Source organism: Myxocyprinus asiaticus, chromosome 23 (assembly GCF_019703515.2).
Source record: "Myxocyprinus asiaticus isolate MX2 ecotype Aquarium Trade chromosome 23, UBuf_Myxa_2, whole genome shotgun sequence".
Lineage (NCBI taxonomy): Eukaryota > Metazoa > Chordata > Actinopteri > Cypriniformes > Catostomidae > Myxocyprinus > Myxocyprinus asiaticus.
The window spans coordinates 37501053-37523793 of record NC_059366.1 but is presented as its reverse complement, the minus strand read 5'-3'; the positions used below and the strand labels follow the sequence as shown (position 1 = coordinate 37523793).

The 22741-nt window shown below is 34.6% G+C and overlaps 1 protein-coding gene across 4 annotated transcripts in view; it reads right to left on the bottom strand.

Annotated features, from left to right (window-relative positions):
• The window catches only part of LOC127414060 (adhesion G protein-coupled receptor B3-like), a 254114-nt gene that overhangs the window by 43348 nt on the left and 188025 nt on the right, over positions 1-22741 (bottom strand). For all 4 annotated transcript variants that reach the window (XM_051651758.1, XM_051651760.1, XM_051651762.1 and 1 more), the window contains 4 exons: positions 20487-20633; positions 16924-16999; positions 10012-10129; positions 8441-8484 (listed from right to left, as the gene is read on the bottom strand). In XM_051651758.1, coding sequence (XP_051507718.1) covers positions 8441-8484; positions 10012-10129; positions 16924-16999; positions 20487-20633 — 385 coding nt within the window. The remainder of the gene's footprint in view (positions 1-8440; positions 8485-10011; positions 10130-16923; positions 17000-20486; positions 20634-22741) is intronic.

Here is a 22741-nt window from a genome sequence, read left to right as displayed (position 1 = left end):
AACCTTTTCATAATTGTCAAAACAGTAACATCATGCATGCAAGGTGGTAAAGGGCTTATTTCAATTTGATCAACATTAATTCTGTAAAACAAAGATGGCTCCATTTTGGAAATTTAATGAAATCAGTGAACATTCATTACTCTGGTAATTCCAGTTTAGTTATTTGAGTTGGATGAAAAAGGAATTTATTTTCAGTTTTGTGCATCTGTTCTCTCGTTACTCACTTGGCTTTTCCAGTCTGGGTGGGATTTGAAAGACATGCCGTCTGTGGAGGAGTCTGTGGGTGTATGAATTACGCTGGGCTCAAGATAGACTCTGTTTCTAGGCGATTGTACATGGAGGAACTAATGACTAGTGTCTTAATATATGGGCTGATGTGCTGTCCATGGTGCTGAACCACTTAAAGGGATAGTTCACCCAAAAATGAAAATTCTGTCATTATTTACTCAACCTCATATTGTTTCAAACACGAAAGACTTTCTTTCTTCAGTGAAACACAAAAAGAAATGTTAAGCAGAATGACACCTCCGTTTCAGTCAACATTCACTTTCAATGCATGGATAAAAGATGCAATGAAAGTGAATGTTGACTGACACTAACATACTGCCTAACATCTCCTTTTGTGTTCCATGAAAAAAAGTAATTCATGTGGGTTTAGAACAAAATGAAGGTGAGTAAATGAAAGAATTTTAATTTTTGGGTGAGCTGTCCCTTTGAAGGTTGCATCATAACAATAATGACATTTGAGGACTGAAGTGGTAGCTATAAATGAGACACTTTAGGCAGCAAACTGTCTTACCTTAAACTAATGACTATTTAACACTACTCCTGTACATTTTGCATTGCTTTTACTATTAGAATGTCAGGTTATTGGCATTAATTCAGTTATTATGGGAATCTATGTGGCTTGAAATGCTTGAGCTATGGCAGTTCTCAGTTCAGGTCTGCTTTGTGGTTATTTTGGGACTGTTCATTTTTCACGTTAGCCTTGAGTTCAACAGTTCTTTACAAGTATTTTTGCAATGCAACTCAGCATTGTACTTCATGCAATTGTTTCTGTAAAACAGGTACTGGACACCTGACAAAAATATGACATAAAATGCTTACCAACCACAAAGACTTTAGTCCCAGCATTTTAGTACATGAATCCAGCAACAAATAGAGCATTGTTACAAAAAAAGATGTATGTAAATGAATAAACTCTAAAGAGAATAACACTTTGTTTAAAGGTAACTACATTAGAACCCCAAAAATGCATGATGCATTTATAACACCATAATAATTGTTAAGCAATTGATGCATTCAGCAAATTTACCTTGGACTTTTTTCTTAAATCAACATCAAGATTTTAGGTATATCTTATGTCTTTGAAAGTTTTTAACCATTTTTAATCACATTTTGCCTATACTAATTCACCTGCAGTGTGACTTTTTTTTATTTATTTTTTTAAATACAGATATTACATGACGTTTCTTGATATGAGCTGAAAAAAGCTGCATGCATAACAATTATAAAAGAATGAGTAAAATACTATAAAATAAATAAATAAATAAATAAATAAAAAATGAATATATAGCATGTCACACTAAAGGACATGTCAACTTTCCAGAAGTATTTAATGTCAACTACCTATGAACCAACATAACCATGATGTTAGGGTCATGGAATTGGTATAACCCATTTCATAATGCATATTCTACAATTCTGTTATTCTATATTTTATATGCATTTGGTGATTATTATTTACTTTTTTCAAGACTACAACTAATAAAAAATAAATAAAAAAGGCACATAAAAAAGGCAATTTTAGAAAAGCAGCTGGCAGAAAACCTTTACAAGACCTTTGCTATTTCAATTAATCATCACCTCTATTACTTCTGAGGAACTTTTTACAAGTGTGGCCATCTGTGATATACATGCAAACATGTTACTTGTGAGTTGTATTTCAAGTGAGTACTTGCATGACCGATGCAAAGCTAAGCAACATTTGGCATTATAGAGACAACGATTCTACCTTTCAATCAAGGTAACTTATCATTTGAACAATGCAAGGATATGTACAAGACTTTCCAGATAACTTTAGAGAAAACTTTAAACGGTTGTGCTGAGGTTCGTAGAAAATAATTTAATTCTATATAAAAAATGCTCTTCCAAAGCATTCCCCCCTTGTGTTTTAGGATAGCATAAGCCATTTAAGTGAACTATGCTTACAAACATTTTTGTAATGGTGTGATGACTTCAGGTATTAAGGCACAATGTCTTCCATTTTTCAAGTTGCTCATTACTGTAATTGTTTTTGAAACAGTGTCTCTGTGTAGCAACAAGAGGCATTGCAGGTCTCACAAACAAAGTGCTAATAACAAACACCACCATGAGCATTCAAGCCCATACGGCTGAAGGTCGCCTAGACACAATTTAACTATGCGGTTTTTGTCCAACCATTATGAAGAGAGACAAAGGGAAGGGATATTACAAAAAAATATTTAAAAAGAAATTGATGCACCTTATCACATCTTAAAGGAATAGTTAACACAAAAATACAATTCTAACATAATTTACTCATTTTCATGTTATTTACAGCAGCATGTCCAAGCTGCTCCAACACACTCTAATGGCGAAATCGTCAGGATTCGTACGACTTTTCTAAATTTGGCTAATTCATATGATATCGTGCGACTGCACTTGTTTGAATTCCTATGACTTTCACTAGAGCCAATGACGTCGCTGGACATCATTTCCATCTAATACGTGACAATTACTTGCTTCTATCACACACAACAGCTTCCTATCATGTTTACACACTCTACTGATTGGTTAAGTTTAGATAAGGGGTCTGGGTTAGGGCATAATATTACTAAGCATGTCCTTAACACCTCGTGCGTGGAACTCATGCTTACTTCCGCATTAGACATCTGGGAATTTGCACGTGATGCAGTCGTACGAGTTTATGCGAACAACATCGTGCGAGACCATACAAAGTAGCCAACTTGTAAATTATGTACAACTTTTCATGAGATTTTCAGTGAATAGCAACACAATTTAAATCTGTTCCTCTTAAAAAGCTATCATATGGCTTCAGAAGTCTTGGAATATAGTGCTTTAGTCAAATGGAAGACTTTTATGATGCATTTTGTCCTTTTCAAGCAGCCTCTGGTCCCCATTCACTTTTATTGTATGGAAAAGAGCTGTATGAACATTCTTCAAAACTAATTTTTTGGTGTTCCACAGAAGAGAGAAAGTCATATGGGTTAAGAATGAATGAATGAACATTACATTTATATAGCGCTTTTCTGACACTACACTCAAAGCGCTTTACACAGTGAACAGGGGACTCTCCTCAACCACCACCAGTGTGCTGCATCCACCTGGATGATGCGACGGCAGCCATAGTGCACCAGTACGCTCAACACACACCAGCTATTGGTGGAGAGGAGAGAGTAGAGTTATAGAGCCAATTAATGGATGGGGATTATTAGGAGGCCATGACTGATAAAGGTCATGACCTTGGTTTAACATCTCATTCAAAGGACGGTGCCAGGTGATATGGCGGATGACATAACCACATGGGGATGAGAAAATGATGACAGAAGTTAAATTTTTAGATGAACTATCCCTTTAAATCTGCCTGAGCCCGAGTTGCCAGGGTTTAAAATGTGAGGCTCACACTGAGCTCTTCTCCAGCAGTATGAACATTATGACTTCCAAAAAGAAACACACAGCATCATGATATGAATGTCACTGAAATCAGCAGCTGTTTCCCCTCGTTGTTTGAGCAAATCTCTTGGGGCTAATTAAAATTATGCCTAGAAATATGCACGCCAGACAGAGCTGATAGAGATGTGCATTTGTGTTCTGTAATTGTTTACTCGCAAAGACCAATTTTGATTTTGTGCAAAGAGTAAACACGTTAACGAACAAATTTAGTAATGAACATACGTCCACATAAATAATCATGCAAACAGATTAGAGACTTAACTCAACAGCAAATTTGCAATCATGAATATGCATGAAATTCACATTATTTGCGGCCAATATGAGCATCTCTTTTTTTTCATCAGCATGTTTATACATTCCTCCTTCTTTATAAAACCATACCATAATACCATACGGCTAAACCCCATTCCAGTGCTTCAAATTACACTCAAGGGGGCAGACTCGGGTGGCCTTGATTCAATGAAAAATGAATTTGGGAAATATGTTTTCCCTGTGTTCTTATCGGTCACTGCACACAGAGGTCTGGCTAATGCTCACTCATTTTGCCTCTAAAGCACCGTGTAATTTTCATATTTGAAGATTATTATGATTAAATAGAAGCCATTTTCAATTTACAGCTTGGGCCAGACTAGAAAAAAAAAAAAAAAGAAAAAGTAATTTAATGACTGTATACAGTATATTACATATATACATAAATATAATACATATATTTAAATAAAGAATATATTATTTTATTGTATTTTTAGCTATTATATATATATATATATATATACAGTATAATATTAAAATGATTAATACAGTGGTGGCCAAAAATATTGGCACCCTTGGTAAATATGAGCAAAGAAGGCTGTGAAAAAAAATCTGCAATGTTTATCCTTTTGATCTTTCCTTCAAACAAATCTCAAAAATCTAACCCATAATTGAAGTAAAACAATTGAAACAGGGGAAATATCTCATTATTAAATAACTATTTTTCTCCAAAATGCATTGGCCATAATTATTGGCACCCTTTTATTCAATACTTTTTTCAACCTCCCTTTGCCAAGATAACAGCTCTGAGTCTTCTCTTATAATGCCTAATGAGGTTGGAGAACACCTGGCAAGGGATCTGAGACCATTCCTCCATACAGAATCTCTACAGATCCTTCAAATTCAGAGATCCATGTTGCTGGACTCTCCTCTTCAGTTCACTCCACACATTTTCTATGGGGTTCAAGTCAGGGGACTGGGATGGCCATGGCAGAACCTTGATTTTGTGGTCAGTGAACAATTGTTGTGTTGATTTTGATGTTTGTTTTGGATTGCTGTCCTGCTGGAAGATCAAACAAGGGCCCATTGTAAGCTTTCTGGCAGAGGCAGCCAGGTTTTTATTTTTTATCTGTTGGTATTTGATAGAGTCCGTGATGCCATGTATCCCAACAAGATGTCCAGTACCTCTGGCAGACAAACAGCCCCACAGCATTAAAGATCCAGCACCATATTTAACTGTGGGTATTGGGTACTTCATCTCTGTGTGCACCAAACCCATCTCTGGTGTTTGCTGCCAAAAAGCTTTTTTTTTTTTTTATTCATCTGACCATAGAACCCAATTGCATTTGAAGTTCCAGAAGTGTCTGGCAAACTGAAGATGCTTGAGTTTGTTGTTGGATAAGAGCAGAGGATTTTTTTCTTGAAACCCTCCCAAACAAATTGTGGTGATGTAGGCAATGTCTGTATTTATTTATTTGTATTTATATTCTTTTTTTAGACTTTCTGACCCCAAGACCCAACTAATTTCTGCAATTCTCCAGCTGCGATCCTTGGAGATTCTTTGGCCACCTGAACCATCAACAATATAGACACTTTTCCAGGCTGATTCTTAAGATCTCCTGATGATTGGAACTTCAGAACTATATTATTTAGTCTAACCAACTGTGATTGATGATTAAGTGAATTTGGCCTGTGTGTTACCTCATATTTATACCCCTGTGAAACAGGAAGTCATGACTGAACAATTTCATGTTCCTAGTCACCCAGGTGCACTAAAAAATGTAAAACATGAATGGGAATATACTTCAGATATATTTTACTCATAAGAATTTCTAGGGTGCCAATAATTGTGGCCAATGTGTTTTGGAGCCAAATATTTACTTAATAATGAGATATTCTCATCTCAATTGTTTTACTTCAATTAAAGGTTCGATTTTGGTGAATTTTTTGAATGAAAGATCAAAAGGATAAACTATGGAGATTTTTTTTTCACAGCCTTCTTGGTGCCAATATTTTTGGCCACCACTGTATATAAGTAATATACATCTAGGTTGTATAGATTTACATTTGTTAACACATTAAGTATTATGAACTAGCAATAACCAATAATTTCTTACAGCATTTATCAATCTTTGTTAATGTTAATTTATAAATATACAAGTGTTCATTGTTAGTTTATGTTAGTGCATAATGAATTAGCTAATTTTAACACATTCTTTTTAATGTTAAAAGCATGTTAAAAATGTAACAAAAGCTGTTAAAGTATTGTTCATAATATTCAAAATATTGTTCATGTTAACAGTTGTGTCAACTTATGTTAATGTATTCAACCTTATTGTAAAATTTTAACAAAATATTTATAAAAAGTTAAACATCTCTGTGATAATTTATTCACTTTGTAAACATGCTTATCTTTTCAATAAGGCTTGTTTTGGTTGAATCTTTCTAATATACAGTATATATATATATATATATATATATATATATATATATATATATATATATATATATATATATATATATATATTTTATTTTCGCAGAGTTGAAAACAAAAAGGATAACACTCTTATAAAACACAGAGATTTCTCACAAACCAGAAAAGCAACATAAAAAAAGAAAACATTTGGGGGCCTTTACATATAAAATATGACGTGATCATTTTTTGAAAGCCCTGTTGCATTAAGAACATTGTATGATAAGTTGTAAGAAATATACAGTATATTTCCTAAAACCATCACACAATTACATTCAAAGAAAAGCACTCTGTGTGGCCAAGATATCTCTGTGGCCAAACCTGACAGCCATTTCCAGAGAACATCTTTTGCATAGAACCTGTCACTACATGACCTAGCTAATAGAAATGTGTGCTTTATTAATTGCACGCTAAGGAACAAAGGGAAAAAGGCTGCCAAAAGTAAATGGAGGGAGCAAAGATGAGATGAAATTCTATGAAAAAGTCCTCAAGCTACAGTCACAAACATAAGCAATAATAGAGAATATGACATTGTCAAAATTCTCCCGAGAAGATTCTCTCCTGACAATTCTCTCTTTTTAATGGAACTGACACTGTTTTGATTTTTTTGTAAATTTTAAGAAAGGGTGGACGTAGCTTAGAGGTTTCACAAAGGGTTTAGGTTCAAACCCCATAAGGAGTAATTCATGAACTATTGCAATTATGCTCTTGATCAAGGCACTATTCCTCAGGGGGAATAGTCCCTGAATTCACTTTAAATAAGGAATGTCTTCTAATTACCAAAATCCCCACCACAGAGCATACACAAGAATGTACTGTATATACTAACTGGGCAATCAATATACAGTAAAACTGACTGCAGTGCTCCAGACAGATTAAACTAACATTTAACACGTTATCTTAACACTTTGGACACAACTGCTCATTCTTTATTATTACTATTTTCCACATTCAGAATAATAGTAATCAAAATTTTGAAATAAAAACTGAAAAAAATAAATAAATACAAAACAAATAAATTAATAATAATAATAATAATAATAATAATAAATATAACAATGTATACATAATAATGTATCCCCTCCTCTAATTTTCACCAGCTATGAAAATGATTGCGACTGGGCTGGCAGTACATCCTTGCAGTGTTTAGGGATTCGACTCTTTCATTTTTTACCTATTCTTTAGTGACACTGATGAAATTATTCTCAAACAGCCACTTAAAGGGCATTGGTCGAAATGACAACCTCAAACTGATCTGAGACCAGCTGTGTCACTTCCTGTATTGTTTTATTTATTGGACTTTTGTATATACTCGTTGTTTTTAAATGTGCTCTATATATAACTTGACCTTGACCTTGACCTATAGAATGCTAAAGGTTATGTTTTAGATTGGATTAGCTGGTCAGTGATCTATTCTCAGAGGCAGTATTCAGTGCATTTCTCAAAGTAAAATAAGATTAGGATGTCAACGTGAAGTGTTATTCGTAAACCTATACGTAAACGTATACACTGATTTCTTATTTTGTAAATAAAATCTAGGGTTGTTACAGACACAATTGTGATTCTCAGAACACCTATTAAAGTGATATCTCTTAGGTAGTGGGAACATTTTTATATGTGGTAATAATAATAATAATAATAACAACAACAACAACACAAATCATGTTTCAGATATAAAATAGGGTCAATTCTGATTTCATGTTGACTTTAAAGGGAAAGGATAAGAGGAACCTGATGGCTCCACAAGAGTTGAATATTATCTATCAAATGTATTCCCTGAGAATAATACAATCAAAATTCTATTATTGCTAATGCCAACCAGTGTTTCACCTCGATGGCAGCGGAAACACGTTTCCATGGATACAACAGCTGAATATTTCAACAAGCACCAATATTTATTATTGGCCATGAAGTTACTGTATTAAAGGCTCATTTTCACAAATCAGAACAAAATCTTGCACATATACCACTTACACACACACTAAAACAATGATTTTCACTTACATAATAGAGCTGTCCCACAGTGCACAGAATGGATTCATTGTTCCCTGCGAAAAAGCACACACAAACATGCATTGCTATTGATCTGTGATTGGAAAAGCAACACTATGATTAAACGTATCACAGTGCAACCCGATAAACAGACATTTTCAGAAGCCCACCACTATGATAGCCCATATCTCAATACTCTTGATTTAAAGGGATAGTTCTCTCTGAAAAAATATTCAGTCATTTTGTATACATCCTCATGTTGTTCCAAAATTGTATGACTTTCTTTCTTCTGTGGAACACAAAAGAAGATCACCAGTCACCATTCACTTGCTTTGCATCTTTTTTTCTTTTCTTTATTTTTCATACAATGGAAGTGAATTGTGACTGAGATTGTCATTCTGCTTAACATCTCCTTTTGTGTGCCACAGAAGAAAGAAAGTCATACTGGTTTGGAAACAACATGAGGTTGAATAAACGATGACAGAAATTTCAGTTTTGGGTGAACTATCCTTCAAGCGATTAACTGCAATATCTAGTAAAAAGCTCCCATTGTAATCTCGTTCATATCTTGATCTGCTCTCTAGAGTAGAGAAACAACTGGAGGTGATGGAAAATTAATTATTGTGCTAATTACTGCTCTTTGTTTGTTGATTAATGAGCCTGAAAGATGTGACAGCGGCATTGTAGTGCCACCCGTTGCTACAATGTCATGGAGAAACAGAAGACGAGATTTTCTTTCAACTTTAGCTCAAATACACTTCAATTCTTCTACTAGTTTCTGTTTAAAAGGCCATATGTTTAATGGCACAGCATTCTAAGTATATTAATGAGCTTGCTTTTTCAGTAATTTACAAGAGAACATCAATCAATTTTGTTAGTGTTGTAGATAATAAAATTCATTATTATCACTATTCTTATCATTATATTTATCATTTTTTATTTATTTATTTGTATCATTTATATATTGGATTCTTTCCCTTGTGTGACAATGTTTACTTTTTGACTGCATTTTCTGCATTCATTTGGCATATTTACACACTCCTTAAAAAACTAGGGACTTATAACAGTGGTTCTCAGCTGGTGGGTTGTGATCCAAAAATAGCTCTCAGGTCTGTTCTAATAGGGTTCCAGACAGCAGGGGAAAATTCTAAATGCAAATAATAAAATTCAACTAACCATATAACAATGCATAGTTAGGATAGATAAGTATATAGGATTTTCAGCTTTTAAAAGGGAGGAGAAATAAAACACCAGTTTATTTAGCTGTAGACACTAAAGCTGAACATTCAATCAAATGGTATTTTGCACATTATCACTTGCCAACTTAGGACAGGCCATGGACAGGTTGTGTGACATTTCTTCATCCTCAGATACCATTAACAACACTATGAAAGGTAAAAGAAATTACGACCCAGAGTCAGTGTCAGGTCGACACTTAATATCCAGTGTAAAATCTGGGTTTCTGAATTTGCATTGGGACCTGAAGCAAAACCAGCTGATAACCACTGAGTTATAAGATATGAATATTACTTCTATATAGGTGTCATTTAGCCTCTCAGGATTGTGTTATTGGTGTGACTGACCTGACTGGTGCTTACATTAGCTAGATAAGCTAACTCGATTTCCAGCTGGGCTTCTGTAACTCTGGGTTCTGGTCGGACAGTCACAGCAATCACTTTAGAATTCACAGCAGTGTTATTCCTGCGGATTAGAAAAAACACAATCATTTGGATGAGTAATGCTAATTTAATTCATTTCAACACTTCCATTATCATTAGTATTGATTTAGTTTGAACTTTCCATTTTGCACAGTTTCAGGAATTCTGGCTCATTTGGCACAGAGCAATGTGGGCTCAGTTTAGGACATCATCAGTGTGAGGACGTCCTTATTGGCAATTTATTCAGTATGAGATATTGTATTCCCTTATCTAGCTAGACAGGTACAGAAATGTTGACATGCACGTGAATACTATGTGTGATGTTTAAAAAAAAAAAAATATATATATATATATTTAAACCCGATTGGGTCCCACTGAAGCACTCCAAACTTCAATTATATAACAACTGACACTGACTTGTTAAACTTGGGTTAAAGAAGATGACAGCAAAGTCAAATAAATAAATAAAATAATAATAATAATACAAAATATTATACATATATATATATAAGATCTTTTAATTATTTAAGAACATTAAAGATTGACAAAGTAACAGCATATTAAAAATGGCAAACTGAAATCTGTTTTTAGTTCAGATTTGAATTAACTCTAAATGGTCGCCTCTACCCTCTGGGGAAAACAATCACATTCAGATGAGAATCAGTCAATCGCCTGTGACTTGACTAGACTCAAAAAATGTCTTTAAATATTTTATTTTATTTTATTTACTTTATTACCATTTTACTTCCATGGCCAAATCAAATATCTTTTGGCTCTGTATATATCTTAAATATATTAACATGCTTGTTTCTGTAGCAACAAGGGGTACAAAACCATTTTTGATAAGCTCAAGTACCCTTAGAAATCAGCAACTCAAATATTTCTCCCTCTTTTCATCCCTCTCCCTCCCTCCTCTCCTCTGCACAACACTAAACAAAATTTCTTTTGTAACATTTGTCAACATGAACAGCTTTGAGCATGATTTCATTGTCCATTTAAAAGAGGCACAGACATAGAAAATGGATGCCCAACAAGTAGTTAATTAATTGCTGAAAGTAACATTGACAAAATGCCAAAAGTTAAACTGAAGAGACAATCAACTCTTTGATGATCATACAAAATTATATCAACAAATCTTGGACTTATCTTTAAATAAATAAATAAACATTTATATATGTAAGTAGGGGTAAGTGAGGGGCTTTGGCCCTTTACAAACCCAGGGACCTCCACACAGAGACTTGTAAAATAAAAATATATATTCTTGATGACTAATTATAATACATTTCATTTAAAAACATTTACAATATAACATTAAATAATGCTTATTAGATCACTAGCTTGCTATCATATCATAGTTTGTTCATTCAAATAGTCAGAAATGTCATGAAAATGTAAGAAAAATACTATATATTATCTTTGCGGTCCCCTGGTTGAAATTCCAGGTTCTGAGGTGAAAATTCAGGTTCAGACATTCTAAATGAATGCATAAATTTGATCAAAGACATTGTTCGTATGTGCATGATTAACCAAACGTTTTATTTGATTTAATCAATCTTAAGTTTTATTTCATGGTATCACGAATGTCTGCATAGCCTGAAAGGCATGAAATTACACAAGACTCTTAACGTCACCTCACCCTAATCACTGAATAATATGGTCCCTTTCATTTTAACAAGTGTTGATGTGTTGATTGTCAAAACGATCTCATACTATTTTGCCTTTCTGATGAAATGTTCAACAACACAATCCTTCTTTACAAATCCCTCCTCTGTGCATCATTGTTGTTTGTTTATTTCTTTTTAACACTTCTCTTCTCTTATCTTTCACTGTTTGTACTGATCTCTATTTCCCTACAGGGTTCACTGAATCCAATGGAGCTCAGAAAGAGAGGACCCCCCTTCTTCTTTTGTTCTTCCATGAACCTCTCTCTCTGTCAGTAGGAACTCCATGGAGGAAACCAACTCAGGATTGTTGAGATTTGATTGGCAGCTCAAAACCACACCAGGAAATGTCTGTCCTATTTGTCTCCAGAGGTTTGGGTGGAAGTCCTCAAATGGAACAGGAGGTTTTGATCCTGAGCTTCAAGATGGACTCCAAAGAATTAACAAGAATTTCATTCTGACACATAGGCTGGGAGAGAAAACACTAGAGTCTGGTGCACTTCCTTCTGTTTTAGGACTGGCGGAAAAATCGAAGGGATATAAAGGAAAAGCTGTCTTACACAAATGTGATTTACATTTTTGTGTTTTGTGTATATACTGTATTGCCACTAGGCTTTAACACTGCCCATGTGATTTAGTTTTTTATATAAATATGAAATATTGTATTTATGCATTAGACAGGTGATCTAAAGTCCTCAAATAATCCTTACAATTATCAATCACTGGCGAGAACACCCCCCCCCAAAACAGTTACAATAGGTGCCTGGGTAACATTTCAGTGCCACATTACAAAAAAATAAATAAATAACTTCTGAGATTTTAAAAACTTGTGGAGTCTTTGAAAATAATCTCATTATAGGCCTTTTATGAGAATAAAGTCATAAAGTTTTGAAAATAAAGTCATTAAGTTTGAAAAATTAAAGAGAATAAAGTAACCTTACTTATTAAAGTAGTAATATTGTGAGACTAAAGTTAAAAAATCAAGATAATAAAGTCTGCAATTATACTGTAGACTTTCTTTATGGAACCTTTTTTAAATTTAATGGATCTTTGTCATTTATCTTTCCCTCCATTGATTAACTCCTTTCTGTAGTCATCCATAATTCATAAACCTGAAGCACAGAGGTCTTGGTATGACCCGTGGGAAATCATATAAATTCATTTAGTTTCTAAAATGAATCAGGTACATGGACACCCATTACAGGAATGTCCATATCCCTGATTTATGCACTTTACTGAAAGTAACTTGAAGCTTTTGGGTAAAATATGACATGACAGGTATGATGACACTGTAGGTAAAATTATTAAAAATAGTTTGTAAACACATCAGATCAACCTCTGAGTCTAGCAATAAATCACATAGCTCTATTCCAAAAATTATTTTAAAACCTGTCTGATGGAACCTGTGAATAGTTTGATTGAAATGGAACAAAAACTGGAGTGTAACAAAAGGTGTGCGTGTGCTTTTTTGACCCGGTTTCAATTCCACCTTTTGTCCCACTTTTTCCTATTTTGTTTTATGTTTCCACTGTTTACATTTCCTTTAATACTACTTTTAATAATAAATGAAAATTAACATAAATATTGATTTCCACGCAGTGATATGATCATGGTGACGGTCTGGGAGTTGAGAGAAAGATTTGATACTGGTCAAATTAAGCATGGTTTTACTATTGTAATATTGTAGTAACCATGTTTGCTGGCAGAAGACATAGTTTTACTGCAGCTAACCATGGTTTTACTACAGTAATATGGTGTAAATATTGTAACAATGTTTAATTTTGTGTTTACTATGATTTTACAACAAAATACCATTAATTTTTGTAAGGGAAAGTTAGGGTTAGGTTTAGGGATAGGGGTTGGTGTTGGGTGTCTGTGGACTCTAAATAAACACAATAAACACACAGCATTGATGCTCCTATACTGTATGTTTGTATTTAATATGGGGTGCAAATAGCATCTAACACTATTTGCACTTAATGCAAAAAAAGATATTTTTTGTTGCTACTTATACTTAGGCCCTGATTTCCTAAACTCCCAAATAACCTGGACTAATTTGCTTGTGCAATCTATGAAATTGTGTGTGCACGTCTTGGGCATGTTGCGGGTGATTTACTAAGAAAAAACGTGCAAATAACTACACATGCAAATATTTTAGACACACCCTCCAAAAGGAGACGTTTGTGTGAGATAACTGCACTAAATGCATACTCACCCACATTACGGCTCTCACTAGATACCATTTTATTTTATTTTTTCAATATTTACTCGATATTTAGCAAGTGCAAAGCAGTTGATGAGAATACCTGTATATTTCACTCTTCTCTTGAAATGTATCGGAACGATTACAGAGCAGAGGACAAAATCGCTTTAATTAATAATTCACAAAGAAAAAAATACAGTATTATGTACATGTTAAGCCATTGCACCACTGGTGTATTCTAAAACTGATTCTGAATTTCAAAACGCAGATATCTTGACCATGAAGTTGCGCTCGGGAGACACGGGAGGCTTCATGAGAGAGAAGCGATGCTCACAACTTGTTTCGCGGGGGAAATACACACCTGTTCAGCGTGGGTCTATCAGGCTCACCGGCCCACTTCGATCGAGTACTGGAGAGAACTGCTACTTAAAATATATTGCCAGTTAAAAATAATGTTTAAAACATTGAAATACGACATACTTTGTGCATAAATTGTTAGTAGGCTATTTTTATCTTGTAATTAAGAGCTGAATGATCATCAGAAGGCCTATATGTTATCAGTTATGCTTTTGAGTTCTTAAATAACCAAATATTTTTTTATTTTATTTTATTTTTTTTTTTTTTTAATGAATAATAATTTAATATAACATTGTATGTCATAATGGGTTTTCTATGTATTCTACATTTTTAAAGTTTCTGTTTTGCCGAAATGACAGCATGATACACAGTGCAAATCAGATTAATACCTGCCTTTCATTCGTATTTGCTCTCTTTATTGGAGTGAGATACTCAAATCAGCCAGATGGGCTGGTTTGAGTATTTCTGTAACTGCTGATCTCTTGGGATTTTCACACACAACAGCCTCTAGAATTTATTCCAAATGGTGCCAAAAACAAAACAAAAAAATCCAGTGAGCGGCAGTTCTGTGGACAGAAATGCCTTGTTGATGAGAGAGGTCAACAGAGAATGGCCAGACTGGTTCGAACCGACAAAGTCTACGGTATCTCAGATAACCGCTCCGTACAATAGTGGTGAGAAGGTTAGTATCTCAGAATGCTATTCTGAGATGCGGGTTGGCGCTGTTTTGATGGCACGAGGGGGACATTCACAATATTAGGCAGGTGGTTTTAATGTTGTGGCTGATCAGTGTATATACAGATGTGCTCAAAAGTTTGCATACCCTGGCAGAAATTGTGAAATTTTGGCATTGATTTTGAAAATATGACTGATCATGAAAAAAACTGTCTTTTATTTAAGGATAGTGATCATATGAAGCCATTTATTATCACATCGTTGTTTGGCTCCTTTTTGAATCACAATGATAACAGAAATCACCCAAATGACCCTGATCAAAAGTTTACATACCCTTGAATGTTTGGCCTTGTTACAGTCACACAAGGTGACAAACACAGGTTTAAATGGCAATTAAAGGTTAATTTCCCACACCTGTGGCTTTTTAAATTGCAATTAGTGTCTGTGTATAAATAGTCAGTGAGTTTGTAAGCTCTCAAATGGAAGCACTGAGCAGGCTAGATACTGAGCCATGGGGAGCAGAAAAGAACTGTCAAAAGACCTGCGTAACAAGGTAATGGAACTTTATAAAGATGGAAAAGGATATAAAAAGATATCCAAAGCCTTGAAAATGCCAGTCGGTACTGTTCAGTCACTTATTAAGAAGTAGAAAATTCGGGGATCTCTTGCTACCAAGCCAAGGTCAGGTAGACCAAGAAAGATTTCAGCCACAACTGCCAGAAGAATTGTTCGGGATACAAAGAAAAACCCACAGGTAACCTCAGGAGAAATACAGGCTGCTCTGGAAAAAGACGGTGTGGTTGTTTCAAGGAGCACAATACGACAATACTTGAACAAAAATGAGCTGCATGGAAAGAAGCCTTTACTGCGCCAATGCCACAAAAAAGCCCAGTTACAATATGCCCGACAACACCTTGACACGCCTCACAGCTTCTGGCACACTCTAATTTGGAGTGACGAGACCAAAATAGAGCTTTATGGTCACAACCATAAGTGCTATGTTTGGAGAGGGGTCAACAAGGCCTATAGTGAAAAGAATACCATCCCCACTGTGAAGCATGGTGGTGGCTCACTAATGTTTTGGGGGTGTGTGAGCTCTAAAGGCACTGGGAATCTTGTGAAAATTGATGGCAAGATGAATGCAGCATGTTATCAGAAAATACTAGCAGACAAATTGCATTCTTCTGCATGAAAGCTGCACATGGGATGCTCTTGGACTTTCCAGCACGTCCCTCCAGTGGTTACAGCAGAAAAAGGTGAAGGTTCTGGAGTGGCCATCACAGTCTCCTGACCTTAATATCATTGAGCCACTCTAGGGAGATCTCAAACGTGCGGTTCATGCAAGACGACCAAAGACTTTGCATGACCTGGAGGCATTTTGCCAAGACGAATGGGCAGCTATATCACCTGCTAGAATTTGGAGCCTCATAGACAACTATTACAAAAGACTGCACGCTGTCATTAATGCTAAAGGGGGCAATGCACAGTATTAAGAACTAAAGGTATGCAGACTTTTGGGGTCATTTCATTTTTTTCTTTGTTGCCATGTTTTGTTTTATGACTGTGCCATTCTGTTATAACCTAAAGTTGAATATGAATCCTATAAGAAATAAAAGAAATGTGTTTTGCCTACTCATTCATGTTTTCTTTAAAAATGGTACATATATTACCAATTCTCCAAGGGTATGCAAACTTTTGAGCACTACTGTATATATATATATATAATTTAAGAAAATAAATTATAAATTATAATTATAAGAAATAAAAACATACCAATATATTCTCTATGACACAATGAATGATTACAAATCCAAACATGTTCCAGAAATATGAAGAGATGTATGTTTCTTGTTTGAAACATGTCATCTCAATTATATCTCTGTAATGTTTCATGTAAATGACCTTAAATAAACTGATAGGTTTCGGGATGGGCAGTCTTACCGTGGAGCAGGCAGCATAAGGCCAAGAGTCTTGTAGAGAACCGTCCCAAGAATGAATACTGGAGATCCATCCAAATCTGCAAAACAGTTGTCTGGTTAAATTATATTATCAGCATGTTATGTAATCACATCAGAAAATAGCATCTTCATAAGAAGACATGCTTTTCTAAGTTTCCTTTTCAACCATTTCACTTGATGATATTGAGGATTATGAGGTAATTTAAACTACATATTTGCTTCATGTCTTAAGAGGTGCTGTTCACATAGAGACAATAATTAGAATGCTTTATGTATTCAATAGGAATGTCTTAGTTTAAATACAAAATAATTTAACACGACTGATTTTTTCAAAAGCTACAGGAATTAATTAACCTCTAAACCCACCAAATACTTATTAAATATCATTGTAAAATCTCTCGGATTAGATATTCCAAATAAACCAGACAGCTAATCCATCATACATTTCCTGCCTATAATGAATCAAGTGGCAAATTAGACTATGCTAGCAAGTTTATTGATAACTAGGAGGTAAAGGTCTTCCTCCACAGGCATCAAGGATAATCCTGGTTCAAACAGTTTTGTATAGCCCTCTAGTGTAGCTCAAGGCAAGCTGGAGTGAGTTATGTATAAAATCAATCCTCCATTACTTCCCTCTGATACACTTCAGATAAGACTGATCACTCTAATTAAGTAAATACTCTGGTGCTTAGCTCTTTGTGCTATCATTGTTTGAGAAGATATGGCGAACGCTGTGTCATCTGAAATGATGTGGCCAACCAAGTGCAGTCTCCTCTAAAACAGGCAAACGTAATGATCATATAATCCTGTGATTTTAAAGTTATCCCATTAGGCAGTTTAACCATGCAACTGATTTTTCACGATCATATGGTATCATAATGTGCTCTGAAAAAACCACAATGCAAATATGAAACTTTTAATTTTGATATCCCATTGATGATTCAATTTAAGTGAAAATGCCATTATTTATAACATGCTAACATGTTGAGTTTAAATATAAAGAGTCTGTTGCACAAATCATTTATAACCTTAAAAATTAATAAACAAGTAAAGGATAATATACAGTCAGCTGGATATAACTGCAAAATAATCCCAAAAGGGTGATCCAAACCTCCAGTGTGTTGAGCAGCATATAAACCGTCTGTTTAAAACTTGCTTATTACATATCCACTACCAAATGCATAAATGGGCATGAACTATTGATTTGAGTTTAAATTATTTTATTATGCAAGAAAAAAGAGAATGCAGAGTGAAGGCCTGTTCACACCAAATCCGTTCACACCAGTTGTCACCAAATCCAAATCCAACGATTTTGCGAGACGAACCTCTAATGGAAGATCTATTCACACTGAGTATGTAATAAAATGAAACAACATTTTTTTTTCACCCCTGTACAGTAAGGGGCGCTGTTGCTGTTCTACAAACATTTATACCAGTCTCCTGCCCGCACCTTCAGCTGTTAGAGATTAATATATTGAATGTTGTTAAAGCATTTATTTACCTGATTTGGCATAACTGTTTCATTATGTTCTTTCCATTGTGTTCATGCATTTTGAGGAGTATACAATCTGTGTTTTTTTATGGGAGTGAGTTGAGTAAAGAGCACTGTTGCATATTGTATTGCACTGGAAGCTTCTGTCACCAAGACAAATTCCTTGTATGTGTAAGCATACTTGGCAATAAAGCTCATTATGATATATATATATATATATATATATATATATATATATATATATATATATATATATATATATATATTATAATGCCTGGATAATATAACACAAGGTACAGTGATATAAATACACATGGAATAATGTAAATTAAGAATAACAGTAAGCTATTGTATAAAATAGTATGTGTAATTTTTAAAATAATATAAAATAAAACACTTGCTCACGGTCTTTAATTTAAATTATTGCAATACTTTTTTATATTTTCCTCGCAATAAAAATATCAGTGTGGTTCTGCAATTCGTTTGTCTATAGTAAAATATTGCATGCAACAAGTCTTTTTATGGGGTATTTTTCTACAAACTATTTTAGTAAATTTTTAATGCCATGAGAATATAACAGGCACAGTGATATATATATATATATATATATATATATATATATACATTAATTAAATAATGTACATTAAGACAAAAAAACAAAAAAACTTATGCAGACTTTCAAAAACAGACCAGATTTATGTTTGCAGCACAAAGAGTTTGTGAACTGCAACTATTTATTTTCAGGGGTGAGTATAAGCTGCATGTCTAATGCCGGTGTCCTGGAAAAATGACAAAAAGCTATGATCTCATTGGTCACTCAGTTTTCATCGCAGTCCAAAGAAAAATTAAATTGGACCACTCTCTGTAAAAAAAAAAAAAAAAAACCTTCAGATTGTCTGTGGACAATTTTTTGGACCCAATGTGAATAGCACCATGGGAGTCTATTGTTCCCATTAAAAAATGAATTCGTAACGAACAATCGCATCGAAAAAACAGACTTGGTGTGAACAGGCCTTGATACGATTGATATGAAACTAGCACAGCAACTGTATGTAGACAATTGGTGTGGTCATTATACAAAAAAATGCTACAAGTGACCATCAAATTTAATTATACCAGAGAGCTGTATAATAATAATAATAATAACAATAATAACAATAATAATAAAAATTCATAATAATGATAATAATAATAAAGAAAGAGTGATTCTTCAACTTTGGGCATTTTTAGCACTGTGGACTTCTAGAAAGTCTTGTTAAAATCTCAGTGTTGGAAATTACGGTGATGTAAATGAGCTTTTTAACTTTTTTTTTGGATAGCTCTTTTACTTATCCTAAATACACGCAATACAATTATTTTGTCACACTGTTTGCATAATTTGGCAAAACTACAACTTGATTGGAAATGACGGCCGAATAAAACGTGATATTTAACATGTTTTTTTTTTTTTTGTTTGTTTTTTTTACATTTTATATCTCATATTTAATTTCAAGTATGCTCTTTACAGACACTTTTGTTGACTTGGTTAACTAGCACACTAACTTAAAAAAAAAAAAAAAAAACTTTACTAGGGGCAAAATTATACCACAACTGTGGGACAGTTGTGATTTTTTTGAAAAAAACCCAAACCAAAAAAAAAAAAAAAAATCATTTGCATTCAATAAATATAAAACATTTACAAGTGGGTTTTAATGTTAAAATCAAATAAAGTTAAAATCAGTTTTAATAGGAATCAACCACTGGGTCTTCAAATTTCCGAAGCTCAAGAAACTCCCATAAATAGAAATATTAAAAACATAAATAGACTATACAGTATAAGAAATTGTCAATTTATGTACAGTAATACACCACAACAAAGACTGTTCTCAAAGCAGGGCTACCAACTACTATTTTATTCTGCCTCATTATTCCTTGGGACAAAAAATAATGTTAACGTGAGTTAATTGAAACTTGGCCTTGATGATCTAGTTAATTTAGCCTAAATGTATTGATCATAAGACTGTATCAGAATCATCAACTTCTGCAATGTAACATACTGTGACAAAATGTTGTACCTGCTGTCTGGGGTACAAAGATTCCTTTTGGAATGACGACTTTGTCCTCTGAATTTCTGGCCCAGTCGACCATCCCCTTCCGTCCCTTCATTGGGAAGTTAATGTCAGTCATCACAGACACAGCAGGCAGCCTCTGTATACTTGCAACTGAAAAAAGGAAGAAAAAGAGAGAGAGAAAGAAATATGACGGTTAACCCATCACTCTTTTATAGCACAGGGAGCACATGTGGGTGGCTGTGGCTCAGGTGGTAGAGCGGGTTGTCCACTAATCGCAGCGTTAGCAGTTAGATTCCCAGGCCACATGACTCTATATGCTGAAGTGTCCTTGGGAAAGACACTGAACCCCAAGTTGCTCCCAATGGCAGGGTAGTGCCTTGCATGGCAGCTCTGCTGTCATTGGTGGGTGTGTGTGTGTGAATGGGTGAATGAGACACAGTGTAAAGTGCTTTGTAGAACTGCTAAGGTTAAAAAAGGCACTATATAAATGCAGACCATTTAACTCTGAGGGTGAAGGTATATTGCATTCAGAAAAGGTAAGTGATAATGCAAATATGATGTTTTTAAAGAAGTGTAATCTTTTATGATTAAATATTTTCTTATATCCCAGTTTAATGTGTAGAAAGACAACTATAAGTGTGGCAACTATGGGTTATTTCTCCTGAAATGTGTAAGTGTGTGTGTATGACTGGTCTGGTCAGAGTATAGGCAGGTAATAGGAGTTGAGGTTTAGTTGAGGATTATCTAACAGCTGGCATGTGTGTGTGGAGGAGGTGGCTGGTAGTGCTGCCAGATAATGTGTGCGCAGAGCTGGGGGTGGGCATTAGTCACAGGAGCACATGGGGTATGATTGAAAAACTGTGGTTGAAGAAGCTAACACATAGAGATCTAAAAATGCTTGATCTTAATATCAGGTATCCAAACATAGTTCTGAAGAGAGAAGTCGATGTTCGGAATAATAATTTTTATAACTGTATTTATTTATCACACATTTGCACATATACAGTGAAATTCTTTTTTTCACATCCCACCTAAGCTGGGGTCAGAGTGCAGGGTCAGCAATAATACAGCACCCCTGGAACAGATTGGGTCAAGTGCCTTGCTCAAGGGCCCAACAGTGGCATTTTGGCAGTACTGGGGCTTGAACCCCTGACCTTCTGCTCAGTAACTCAGAGCCTTAACCACTGAGCTGCCACTGCCCACAGCACTACCTTCTTGTAGCTAGGGCCACATTATGGTACTCCAGGGCCCGGGGCTTACTGTTTCGTTGGGCCCTGCCAGTCAACAGACGGGGGTCTCCCGTTGTCTCTCTATTATCATGTGCTACACATACGGGTTTAGCCGTTGCGCACATATTCTGTGTTTACACGCAAACATGGAGGGGGAATATGGTGACGGATGTAAAATTAAAAATCAGCTACAATTAATTGGCAATAATTGTAGTTTTGCTATAGTTGTAAAATTGTTTTTCTTTAAGTTGACAAAAACACCAATCAAAGTGTAAAATACCAAATATATATATATATATATATATATAAAAGAATAAACTACTTATAATTATTTAAACATAATAAAGATTATGATATGTTTAATATGTTGGCTAAGATTACAGAGCAGCTTTCTTGCTCATGACTGTGGTGTGATGCCTCTGTGGGTAACAGTCCTAAGGGAACACAAACAGGAGGTATGGGCACCTGCGTCCACCTGTGACTAATGAGCCTAATCACTGGTACTTCCAGAGAAACAACAGGCTGAAACCAGTTAGAAACAGACGTTTAAAAAACATCTAAATTCTGATTGGATGAGCCACACTGAAAATGTTTATTAAGGAACAGTTGTGAGTGCACATTCTATTTGAAAGGAACATTGCTGGTTCAATACAAGTTAAGCTCAATCAACATCATAAATTTGCAAAACTTAATTTAGATAGTGGGGCACTTACAGTTGTAGTTAATGGGGTCAATCTGTAAACATTAAAATACTCTGTTTTAAAAGTATAGCCACAAGACATAAACAAAATGTGTGTTAACATGATTTTACTAACCCTTTCTGTGTGAAGTTACATCTAATTTTAAAATTTTGTTGCCATGAAGTGATATCGTAACACTGTAAACTCTAAAACGACCATACAAATTATGATATAAACAACTCTACAGCTCAAATAATACACACTTTTTACAGAAGAATTAATGTAATTACTTTTATTAGATTATAAGCTTCACATTTCTACCTTTAAACCCTCCAGCCCTATTCACTTT